Here is a 13,010-nt window from a genome sequence, read left to right on the forward strand (position 1 = left end):
TAGCTCCGGCATGCGGCCACACACATCTTTTCATGCGCAACATCTTTTGATGCGGCGGCGTTGGGTTTCTTTCCGCACTGAAGAGGGGGCGAGGCCATATCGAGGATTCAGAGATCGAAGACGAGGCTGATTAAATCTTGAGATACTGGATAAACCTCGCACCGAAGATGAGATCTATCTCTCCTCTCTTCTCTCCTATCTAAAACAAAGAATAAGGTTTCCTATTTTTTTTATAGAAAAGAGTAAGGTTTCTGTTCCTCCTCTTTTTCGTCAAGCTCCGTCCCTCGGGATCGAGCGATCTCATCGTCCCTCTGATTTCATCTGGCTTGGGCGTTGGGCCTCAGGTTTTCAGTTTTTTCTTTCTGAAAATTATCCGCTATGAATCACTGTGAAAACTAATTTATATTCTGTGAAAACCACACGCAACAATAGCGAAATCACTGTGAACCAATATGTGGTTGGATGGTTAGGAGCAAGCCCGACTCGACTCCTAGAATTCTATGGCTTCACGACCCTACGGAACCATGTCGATCCAAGTCCCACTATGAATCCAGATTAGGTAGAATCCATGTTGAGTCACGATCCAAATCATAGAATCATGTACAGAACTGTAGAATCCAGACTATGGTATGGACTATGTCCGATTCTTCTAATTTATCTAAGTTGTTCGTTTAGTTGTAGCGGAATAGTATGCCATCATCCAAACCATTTTCACATGCCTCATGGCCCTTTATACCCTCCCAATCCCAAACGCTCAGGCACCGACACCTTTGATCTGGCTCTCAAAACCTAGATCACAATTGAGGATCAGACTTGTCGACAAATGGAATTGGCGTGGGAAGGAGGATGCATGAAGATTAATCGGAGAAGGAGAGCAAGACCCTTCAAGGTTAAGCACTACAGGGTGGATACACAAGTGATCGGCTATTCACGTATTCTAAAAAACTCGTAAGTAAATTTCGTGCGTCGAAGATTTCAATGTTCTATATATTTGCCTCTCATATATGTTACATACATCCAAGCTAATAGTAGGTTAGCCATAAAAAGAAGTGGAATAGAACTAGCATTGATGTGTACGTCTTTGCTCTATATTTAGTGTCAAAACTCTATAGAACCCATATAAATTTCTTCCATGGATACAAAATATCTTATTTGAGTAAATCTAGTAGAACCCTCGATTCCACGACTCGATACTACGACTCGATTCTGTCTAAGGAAAATCGATCCGACTCCGAATTCCGACTCTAACTACCTTGGTTAGGAGGACAGTAGTATCCCATCCCATGAGGGTTTAAGTCATAGACTTGACATTGGTGCTCATATTATTTCTGGATTTGTGTTCGTTCAGTGTGAGCAGACGTTCCCATCGACTGCGAGATGCCTGTGGTGACTTCGTAAAATCTCAAGATGCTATGCTGGCTTAGTCTCTCGGAGGTGCTCACAGGGGTAGGGTGTGCCGTGCGTTCATAGGGATGAATGTATGCTCGTGTATGTGAGCGACTTCAATTGTACTGTGAAAGAAAATAGCGAAATCACTAATTAAGGAGTACTCTTTGCTAAGGTGACTCTCCCCTCCTTGTCGCAACCTAAGAGTTTTTCCGTAGATTTATTATTTAGCAAACACAGCAGGGAACACCCCCCCCCCCACATTAACTCTGATTTTCATTAATATGGGATAATACACATATGGCTGTACAAGCATATAGCCATTAGTACATCAAGAGATTCACAAGGTATCTAACCATGATTGTGTACCATCCTTCAAACTAGGTTTTGCTTTTTTTATGATAGTGCTATAATGTTCTTTGAAGCATGTTATGCAGTACTCCAAAATCCAAATATCTGCCTTTGTTGTCAATTTTTTTTGAGGATCACCTTTGTTGTCAAATATGATAATGTTTTAGTGTTTCCAAATGCTCCAACAGCCAGCAATAAGGCTTTCTTTGAAACCCATAGTGTATCTTCTTTTCCCATCCATAAGCATTTCAATGATGTCAAGGTCAATGTTCCATTCCATTCCTATAGCCATCCAGAAGTTTTGACTGAAGTCACAGCCAAAAAATAAGTGTAGTAGATATTCATTTGGGTCATCTTCACACAATACACAGTTCCTATTCTCATCTAGTGTTTCCTTGATATAAGATCCCTTGTGTTGAGTCTGTCTAGTAGTAGAAGCCAGAAAAATATTTTTTGTTTTGGTAGGTTGCATGATTTCCAGATCTATTGGAAGGGTTTATTAGCAACATCAGGTGGATTGCCAATAAGTTGTACGTAAACCCTTCTGTTGGAGTATGTATAGATCTGCCATTGGAACCGCCAACAGTCCTTGATGTTACTGCTATAGTCCTAACTATTGATAAGGTTGAGCATTGTGTGGCTTTGTTGGACAATAACAACTGACACTGGAAGGTGGAACATTTCATAGTAATATGTATTTGCTTGTTCAATCACAGTGGCAATAGTGTTGTTGACATCTTTGGCATAGGAGTATAACGATGGAAGATGTTCTATAATGAATCCTCATTCCACTTATTATGCCATAGTTTCACAGTATTGCCAGGAGAAGGTTTGCATGTGGACATATTTTTGAAATCTAACAGGATTAAGCAACAATCTCTCCACCAAAAGCAGCCTACTTTAGTAGGAAAATTGGGAACGGTGCCATCATTTTAATATGTCTCCCGTATCATTTCCACCCATGGTATGTCATGGTTATTGAAGAATTCATATAAGAATTTTGTTAGTAGAGCCCTGTTTTGCACTCTCAGGTCTAGTACACCCAGTCCTCCTGCCTTTCTGGGTAAGCAAACATTTTCCCGTTTTACCAAGCATTTCCTTTGTTTGTTAATACTATAACCGTGCGATAGAAATCCTCTTCCAGATTTTTCAAAATGGTCAAAAATAGTAAATGGTACCCTGATACAACACATAACATAAATGGGAAGATCAGATACTACTGCTTTCCAAATCATTTTATCTCTTAAACCGTCCATCCAAATCTCAAACTGTTTTCAGTGTTGTATTCTCGCGTCGAGATCCGCGAAACTAAATCTCATGTTGATAGATTTCGACGAACTTTCTTCACTAAAAAACCCGATGAAAAACCTGAATTGGAAGCACGTTTTCTCCCACTGGTTTCCCTGTCTGAAGAGGCATAGCCGTGCCTCCTCTCACGATAGCAAATCTATGCCTATCACGGAAGAAAAAAATGAAAACACATTTTTTTCCTTTCCGAAGAGGCACATCCATGCCCCTCGTCGAAGCAAATCTGCGCGTTCATGAGAAGCAAATCCATGCCTCTCAAAAAAAAGAAAATATGCTTTTTCTCCTTTTCCAAGAGGCACAACTGTGCACTTCACAAGAAGTAAATATGTGCCTCTCACAAAAAAAAAAGAAAACTTTTTTTCTTTTTTTGAGAGGCGTGCCTCTTGCAGAAGAAAATATGTGTCTCCAGAAGAAGTAAATATGTGCCTCTCGCGTAAGAAAAAAAAATGCATTTTTCCCGGGCTACTCACAAAGCAAATTTGTGCCTCCGTGAGAAGTAGGTTTTTGTCTCTTCCTAGACACATGACCACATGTAGACCATCCATCAAGGGGACCCTAGACACATGTCCTATGGTTTATTAATTAGAACATAAAAGTGTGTGGCTGCACTCGTTCATCTAAACGAAAAAACGATACAAATATTTAACAAAATACAATGAATAATACATTACTCCCTCTGTAAACTTTTTCGACAAAAGGCGCTTTTATTATCTCAAAATGTAGCATCAAGCGAATACAAAACATTATGAGTAACACCCTGGTCTTTGCATAAATAGAATACACGCCAAACAATAAACATGGGAGGAGATGCCAAGAATGAGTAGGGATGGCACCCGCGGGGTATGGGTATGGGTGGAGCTACCCCATACCCTTACCCGTCCGTCTTGAGTTTACCCATCAACCATACCCATACCTGTGAAGGGCACAATTTTTCCCCATACCCGTCACCCGACAGGGTATATGGATACCCGCCGGTAAAAATAGCCGCGTTTACAACACATCAATTGAGTAGAAAATAGTTGTAAAAAATAGGATATAATCATAAATTATTAATAGCAACACATTTTAAACAACAATGTACAACAACATATTGTAACAACAACATATTCTCATAAACAAAAATACTTGCCTATAAAGTGACATATAAAAATATTAAACAAGAACACATAATCATAAATAACAACACATATGTATACATTTTAAGTTCATGAAATCATAATAAATTATAGAGATAATTTGAATATACATTAGAGTTTTTACCTAGCGTGATTAGGAGGGGAATGAATACATTGGGATATTAACGGAAACCCACATGTCAACATTTTAGATGGGTACATGGGTATGCGGGCATGTGTTATACGATCTCATACCCGTACCCTCTCTACCCGATGGGTATGATATTTTCCCATTTAAGTACCCATGGGTAATTTTTTGTCCCATATCCTTACCCTAATAGGGTTTTTACCCACAGGTACGCAGGTAATGGGTACCCATTGTCATCCCTAAGAATGAGGCGACTTGGAATGGACTGGCAGCTTCGGCCGAGGCGCTGTTTATCATCTCCTTCCTCTGATCCCCTCTCTCTTGAGATTCCTCCGTAATTCGAAGTTGTAGTCAGTGAATGAATGATGAATTGAGGGGAATAGTAGTGCGACCTGAACAGCAAAGCTTCGGCCTTTTTTGGCTTTGCTTTTTGCCGGTGTGATCCTTTGCGTGTATGTGTTGGTGTTGATTGTGTGCATCTAAGAAAATACAAAACACAATAAATAAACACGCATGATCTGTGAATAACTAAGATTAGTTAGTAAAAGGTGCCCTTTACATTTGTAAAAAAAAAAACACTCGTTCCAATTTCAGTGGAAATGGAACGTGGACGAAAGCCCTTCTGATCGCTTGTCTTGAAGCGCTAGCATGGCCCATACTCTACTCAGCTCTTCCTTTATCTTCTGGATAGATTTTTTTCTTTATTTTAAAAGGCATCATCCCATCCCATCCATGAGTTAGGTCAGGCATTATTCTGGTTCTGGGAGGAGTATGTACGCAAGGCATGATATCATTCCTGATCCATTCGCTCGCATAGAAGGCATTGACGTGATTGATGATCATCCGTGGTCCGTCGATGGAGCAAGAGACGTGCGCTTTACACGTTGTGACGGGCGGCGAGCGCATGCAGACAAGCTTCGATTTGTTGGTGCCACTAGTGCCTGCCTTGCCTTTTTTTTTCTGTTTTGCTAGTGTACATTGTACATGTCACACAATCAAGTGCGCGCACAATGTACTATGTGTCTACGTGCCAAACTCCTACTCGCTGGGAGTGGGTGAAGCAGTGATCGCGCGACCCGTCTATCAGCAAGCATAAAAGGTGCAGCTACTGAGCGGGTTCTCCAGAAGCAGCGCACACAAACACACACAAGAAACACCTGAGGGACTGTTCCAGCTCTGCTAGCAAGTGTTGGTGATCGATGGCACCTCCTCCCCACGAGAACGAGATGACCAGGTCCGTCGCCATTAGTTCATCCGACATGAATCGGTTCCTTCCTTGGCACCTTACCGTGAATTAACGTACTCGGTCCTTCGATTTGGTTTGACTGGATTTCGAACTGCAGGTCGGAGTCGGCACCGGCCACGGCGGTGAAGACGGTGGACGTGCAAACGGCGGCGACACCAGCCGTGGGGGTGACGCCGGTGGACGTGCAGACGGCGGCGACACCGGCCGTGGGGGTGACGACGGTGGACGTGCAGACGGTGACGCCACCGGCCGTGGGGGTGACGACGGTGGACGTGCAGACGGCGGCGATACCGGCCATGGCGGTGACGACGGTGGACGTGCAGACGGCGGCGAGGGAGCTTCAGGAGCAGCAGGACGGCATGATGTACCTGGACGTGAGGACGGAGGAGGAGATGGGGAAGGGCCACATCGGCGGCTCCCTCAACGTCCCCTACTTCTTCGTCACACCACAAGGCATGCCATGATTACCAATCTCCTCTCCTATTCATCCCTGACACTGACGCCATCATAGATTCGGCTCTATCCCATTCCTCCGCATCAATTAACCTCCGTCTACATGCAAACCACGCATGTATGTGGACGTTTAGCCGTCCACGTGCAGCTTCTCGCTAGCCGCTGAAGATGAATGGGTTACTTAATTATTTGCAAAAAAAGATGGATTAGTTTAATTATGTGAACTGATTTGGTGGGTGGTTGTCTGTCAGCAGGGACCCGGGAGAAGAACCCACGGTTCGTGGAGCAGGTCGCCTCGCTCTACACCACAGAGCAACACATACTTGTCGTACGTCCTTTTATACTAGCTATACGTACATTTTTTGTAAAATTTCCTTAGTTGTAATAGTACTACTAATCATCCCATGGATGGATGGAGCAGGGGTGCCAGAGCGGCAAGAGGTCAGAGCTGGCATGCGTTGATCTCCTAGCAGCAGTAAGTGCAAGTAAAACGAAATTCTTATTGACGATCGATCAGTTCATCTTACCTACCAGTGTAAAAAAACACTTACCGATACTCCCTTCATCTTATATTAGTTGTTGCTCAAATGGATATAGCTAACAGAAATAGGATGACGTAAATACACTAGGGGTGCCTCAACTTGTTCTGCACGGTCAGTTTAGTGCCTAAAGTTGTAAAATACACGAAATTGGTGCTTAAACTTGTCCGGCTATGCAAATACGGTGCCACCTTCTGTATCTGGGCGTATGCTCTGCCCACGTGGTGTGACAACCCCACATGTCAGTTGCAGAGAGCGGGGAACGTGCTGGGTGGCCTGTGCTTGAGATTGTTTTTGCAGGAAACTCCTCATATTTAATTTAATCACGTAGGAAAAACCTATGTCAGTATAAGCGTATGACAGACAAAAATTAAAGAAAACGTGTGAGTCCACGTCAAACTCTGTTGAATAGGCAATCATGAAGTCGAACTGTACATATTGCGTTGTTATGCAAAAGGCAATTCTTCTATAAAAATATAAAGGGGGCGCTTGCCTCTGTGATCTCGCCTTTTTTGTAACTTTGCAACACGGGCATATTGTGCCTGTTTTTTTAACTTCAAAGAAACGGATTTTTACAGTGCAAAAATTTCTGAATTTTTTTATATGTGCACATATAGAAGTGTAACATATTGTGTGAATTTTCATCAAAATCTGTGCTTGTATGTGAGAGATAAGAAAAAGACAAATACATGCAAAAATCAGCTCTCTTTTTCGCTGGATTTTTGTCTTTATTGCAGAGTATAATATAACATCATTTCAGACGAAATTTGACAGTTACTTATAGCACATGCATATGTTTTTGTCAAATAAATAAATAAATGGTAACTTTTAAGTGACAGTTTTTACCCTTTCAAAAAAAAAGTGCTCAGTGGCCACGGTGCTCCAAAAATCCGTTGTGGTCGCTATGTACCTCTTCAAGCGATTTTGTTTCCATATGGCGCTCGTATAGGTCCACACAAGTTTTATTTTTACTTTTTCAAGTTCGTGGTTATAATTTTTTTACTATTTTAAAAAATAAATGTTCGAAAACAAGTACAAACTGCCATAAACTTAGAAGAAAGTTTTAGTGCATTTGAAAAATGTTCAACATGTTTTTGGAAAAGTTTTCACATGTATTAACAAATTATAAGTGTTTTTGAAAAATATTTGCCATGCATTAAAAATGACAATGTGTATTTTACAAAAGGCTCAACATGTTTTTAGAAAATGTTCAACGCTTATTAAAATTGTTTTGAATATCCTTATATTTCTACAAACATGGTTGACATGTTTGGATACATTGTAGAATTTAATATTATTAGAAAATAATTTTTTAATACATGTTGAATAGTTTACAAAATACAAAGTTGTCAAATTTTTAATAATTGGGTATTCTAGAAATAGAGTGAAGATACACAATAATTGTGTGTGCTTCTGGTGCAGAATGAAGATATATGAATTTACACAATAGTATTTAATATGGGTTCAACTATTTAAATCAACATAAATTTCTGAAAAAGTTCATTTCACCTCTTCAAAATACACACAAAAAGAAAAAAAGATTTGAAAATACAAAGTAATTTAATATTGGTAATTATTGTATTTTTATATGGGAAAAATTGTGTGTCATAAAACTAAACATGAACTTGGAAAAAATAAAAAATAAACAGTGGTAATAAATAAAAAATAAATGATGGATAAACGCGTCAATCAGTCTACAATAGCTTAATTGCTAACATTTTTATGGAAAGCAAAGTTCAGCTGCATGGCTAGATTGTGCCGGTAGTTGACCAGGAGGTGCCTCGTTCGAAACTCCTTTGTGTTTTTTTTTCATTTTATTTCTATCTAGCATACCCTATACTTCAAGATTTTCCTGCATGATTAAATAAAATTCGAGTTTGGTTTCTGTAAAATAATTCCTCACGAGCGGGCACATGGGCCACTGCCGCACTAGCACGCCACGCGTACAGCATGTACGTTGGAATATGGATGAAGGCACCGTATTTGCACGACCGGACAAGTTTGAGCACCAGTTTCATGTATTTTACAACTTTAGACATCAAACTGACCGCACAGGACAAGTTTAGGCACCTCCGATGTATTTAACTGACCGCACAGAAATAGTTCAGATACATCCATTTCAGCGTGTGTATGATGAGTGATATATGCAGGGGTTCATGAATGTGAAGAACGTGGGAGGCGGCTACGCTGCTTGGCTGCACAACGGACTCCCAGTGACAGTGGCAGTCCCCACGCCGCCACCAACACCTGAATCTGCTGCAGCAATCTGAAACAACTGGTAGTATTATCTGTAACATCTATCAACTCTGCAGCCACCAGTTCTGTGTGGTGCTCTCTGCCTGTGTATAATGCATCTATGAATGCAAGTCCAAGTGGATCGATCGATGGCTGTGATAATAAAACATATCAGTGTGCCTGCCACAGTAAGAGACTCATGCTAGACAGCGTCATGGCTCGTCTACTCCAATACTAGATGACCCGTTGCGCTCATGGCGCAAAAAGCGAGAGCGAGCCAAGTATTGAAAGCATACATACGTAACTGATTTAGAACCAACTTAATAGATACTTATATCTCATTACGTGGTATACTTATATCTCATTACATGGTACCATGATGGACTAAAAGGAAGTAATGAGATCACCTGACAATAGCATACATTGGTCTTATAAAGCAAGCTACAGCGGCAAAGATGCATTGTATAGCTGCAATAGCATACATTGGTTTTATAAAGAAGCTACAGTAGCAAAGATGCATTGCATGGCTGCCAACTGGGAAGACTGGGACATGGAAGTGATGGTATTATGTAGAATGAGCATTCAAACCATGCACAACATAACATTTAGATGCAGTCGATACATAGCTTTATAAGAGAGGCACAAGATCATTTTACAGTAGCTTATTTACATTGCTTTTATGAAGCAGGGTACATAGGTACAGATGCATCATATAGATGTTTCCATGGTAGATGACTCGTTGCATCCATTCCCAAGAAGCCTATTAGGACCGAGTAATGTACTTTGAGCCATATAATATTTTAGAATGAAACAGTAAGCACGATTCCAAACCTCATTTCTATAGCATAATAGGATGAGAGGTAAATAGCTTTTTAGATAGTCCTCGGATATTCTAAGATAATGTTTATGGACCATATATTACATGGCACGATATAAGCATGCATGGATCTAAAGAAGGTAGAGTAAGCACATCATCACATAGATCAAAGAAAAGATAAATGTACATAAGCACTAAGGCATCAACTACTTCTTTTGACTAAGACGGAACTTGCCCACTTATTTGCCTCTGAAAAAAGTACAGCATACAATCTCTCTTTGATCCGAAGACATTATGTCTTTTTCACGGTTTGTGCCGCAACAAAGTTGTTCATGATAATACATGCATAAGAAGTGAAAAATATTATTGATTTGCACAATGCCATGCAAAATGACTCTACTGCCCCTTGGCGAATTTGCAATTCTGTTCAAATCTTCTCCTCCATGGTTGACTGCTGGTCTTTTTTTTTTTGGCAAACTTTGGGCCCTGCCCTCCGAAGGAGGGGGCCTCCCTGCTTTCATTAAAACCAGAACCAAAAGGCTCCACCAAGATTACAATTTGAGTAACATCACGGGCCTCAAAGATAAAGAAAATTACAATCTTGCCCTCAAGATACATGTGCTGAGGGACAAAAACACACATCAATAGTTGCCTCACGGACTGCCACCAGGACACAGAACACCAACCACGTGTCTGGCACCCTTGGTTCCATGAACCAGATCTTCGTCCCGTTCCCCTCCCCCTTACTCGTACTGAAGTGAAGTAAGAAAGCACCAGGAGGAGGCCGACGAGGGCACCTTGGGCTCCATCTTCGTGGGCGGCTCATGCTGCAGCTTGGCGGCAGAGCGGCTCCCACTGCAGCTCAACAGCTCGGAGGTGCAGCAGCTCCATCTGCATCTCGGCCGCCCAGTAGCTCCTGCTGCAGCTCGGAGCTGCGGAATCAGCAAATGGGGTCGCCGTTGCTCGTAGCGGCAAGCCAAATCCTTGCAGTTGCCACTGTCGCTCCCTGAAGCTGGTGACTTTCCACGGCAAGGGAGGCTCCAGCAAGACCACAACGGCCACCGTTCCCGCTCAGGTACACACTAACCTCCTTCGGTGTTTGATGAATCTGTAGAATTTTTTGTGAGGTCGTTAGCTCGATCTCCACCGATAGTTGTGACCGTCGCTGCTGCAAAATCCCAACTTAGTTCACCCCTGCACCTTAGCTTGTGGAAGCCACATCAAGGACGGGTATCTAGGCCTGGATAATACCTAACTAATCTATGAGGAAAGAAAAAGAAATGAAAATCCAATACACATCATCATAAGCTTTAATTTATCAAGAAAAACACATTTATAGAATTTCTAATTAGCTCAATTTATAGTAGAAATAAAATAAATCACATGTTCAAATGAATGAAGAGGGCTCAAGACCTCGAACCAGGTGTGAAAACCCAGAGTCAGATAATTCTAACTGCACACCTATTTATAATTGTCCCAAAATAAGTGTCGCTGAGTACTAATTTTGACACTTATCTCATGCATTTGATGTTCCCTAAATCAAAGAAGAAATAACGCAGGAAGTACGTAAAGTCCAGGCTGGTCAAGTCTCCAGTGACAACCGCTATGTGGGAAGAATTAGACTCTGTTGCTAGTTAGTACGTACAAGACACAGTCTATTCATGCTAACAATATTTGCTATTATACTCTTAAATCACACTTAATGTTTCTATTTCCCAAATTAGAATAGTGACCTCTGTACAGCAGAAAACAAATGCGCGTGTAGCTAGCTTAATTACCTCACAAAGCTATTAGCAAGGTAGTAGCAAAATCTTAAGCTCCTTTTGGTTCTTGCTCTGTTTCCACTTGAGCAATCCCTCCCTGCCTCTCAAATCTTCACCAATGCCTGCAAAAAGCATGCACATGGGACTGCATTAAGATAGCCAAATGAACAAATAGTCCGACCAAGTCATTCACTATAACCAACAATTGCCTTCCTAAAACATAACTTGAAATCCTCTAGATAGCCTCGTTTCAAAAGAGAAGCTGAACAACCATTGGATGGCAGAGACGCCAAAATAGCTCAAATGATGCAGCCATAGGCCAATTTCCAGGCATTATTATGTCGCATACTTGTACAGTTGTACTTTCCAAAGCACCAACAATGAAAGGTTAGAAAACCAATTTTGTCCTTCATCATGCAAGTACCGAGAAGACACTTCCTTGATGAGTGACCTTACTGAAGTACCAAAAAATCAAAACAAAATGTTAAAGTAGACACATGTAACTTTCAGATATTGGTGTCATTTAATATCAATACTGGAAGATGCTTATCAATAACTATATACAGTTCTTATTCCATTCACACATATTTCTTGCCTCCTGATCATGGTATTGTAAAGGGGACTAAAGAGACAGGTTCTAGGGGAAAAAGTAATAGAGCTATAGGAAATAAAGTAACTCATTTAGGTATGACCATGGACAAGGCAAAGGTTTCAGAGAGAAATTGGGGAATAAAGCAATTTTCTCAATCTAATTACTTCAGAATCATCAGTATGAGAAAACATTGATACCTGCTACTACATACTGATCCACTTGCTTCTCTTCATGGAAGAGTACCATTAGTCCTCTGCCACATGAAACAAACATAATGGCCATCTAACATCAAATAATGTCTTCTTGAAACTTAAACATAGAAAGGCAAGTTTGAGGTACAAACAGAATCACCTATGTTATCACAAAAAAAATTAAGAAACCAAGAAAACGTCCTACAAGAGAAACTTGCAACCCATCCTAAAAATTCTAGAATTTGAACGACATCAGATTCAGCACAAGGCAAAGTATGTATCTTAATCTTATTGAACCAAAGAGAGTAAAACAATAAAACTGGGAACATTATATACATTAAAAATATAAGTGTCAAAGACCACCGTTGCCATTCTCATCAGCATCGACCAATTTTGCGAAAGTAAAAAACATCAAACATGGGAACCGTACCGCCCATCCTAAAACTCTTGGAATCCGATACACGAAGAACATCAGACACATGACTACCATACATCATATAAAAAAATTAAGTTATTTTAATTACTGGGAAACCATGCATCTATTGCCAACAAAATTGGGGCTTCTCATGTACATCAGACCAACAAGTGCAGCTGCAATTTTAGAAGTATTTTGGTTTGACTGAAGCAAACGCTAGTCCTCGCACAAGACCCCTTCCAGCCTCATGCTTCAACCTAACACACGTACGTAATACATCAAGGCCCCATGAGCACAAAATAGAAATGAATATATACGCTAGTAAGACCAGAAATTAACAAAATACAGGGAGCTTAATCATATTGTCTTGCATGCATCAGGATGTAAGATGCGGTGACCTTGGCGCTACAACCATGGAGACAGCCAGTCTGGACATGATGGTGGCAGGGGT

At 40.9% G+C, this 13,010-nt stretch overlaps 1 protein-coding gene across 2 annotated transcripts; it reads left to right on the forward strand.

Moving 5' to 3' along the window:
* The first annotated feature begins 5,402 nt into the window (after window positions 1-5,402).
* On the forward strand, window positions 5,403-8,973 carry LOC119329718 (thiosulfate sulfurtransferase 18-like). 2 transcript variants are annotated; one of them, XM_037602792.1, is made up of 5 exons: window positions 5,403-5,542; window positions 5,652-6,007; window positions 6,262-6,335; window positions 6,429-6,482; window positions 8,697-8,973. In XM_037602792.1, exons 1-5 carry the CDS (start codon window positions 5,508-5,510, stop codon window positions 8,814-8,816), a joined length of 639 nt encoding a protein of 212 aa, XP_037458689.1. In that variant the 5' UTR covers window positions 5,403-5,507; the 3' UTR covers window positions 8,817-8,973. The 2 variants fall into 2 exon arrangements, with proteins under 2 accessions (XP_037458689.1, XP_037458690.1); XM_037602793.1 differs by lacking the exon at window positions 8,697-8,973 and adding an exon at window positions 6,621-6,642 and having other exon boundaries at window positions 6,429-6,502.
* Window positions 8,974-13,010: the final 4,037 nt, after the last annotated feature.

Source organism: Triticum dicoccoides, chromosome 7A, assembly GCF_002162155.2.
Source record: "Triticum dicoccoides isolate Atlit2015 ecotype Zavitan chromosome 7A, WEW_v2.0, whole genome shotgun sequence".
Taxonomy (NCBI): Eukaryota; Viridiplantae; Streptophyta; class Magnoliopsida; order Poales; family Poaceae; genus Triticum; species Triticum dicoccoides.

What these genes read in the sequence shown, in the direction of transcription:
- LOC119329718 (XM_037602792.1), top strand. Translation starts at nt 5,508, where the DNA reads ATGGCACCTCCTCCCCACGAGAACGAGATGACCAG. An exon ending in CTTCTTCGTCACACCACAAG is followed by an intron (nt 6,008 to 6,261) that starts GCATGCCATGAT and finishes GTCTGTCAGCAG; the next exon opens with GGACCCGGGAGAAGAACCCA. An exon ending in GCGTTGATCTCCTAGCAGCA is followed by an intron (nt 6,483 to 8,696) that starts GTAAGTGCAAGT and finishes TGATATATGCAG; the next exon opens with GGGTTCATGAATGTGAAGAA.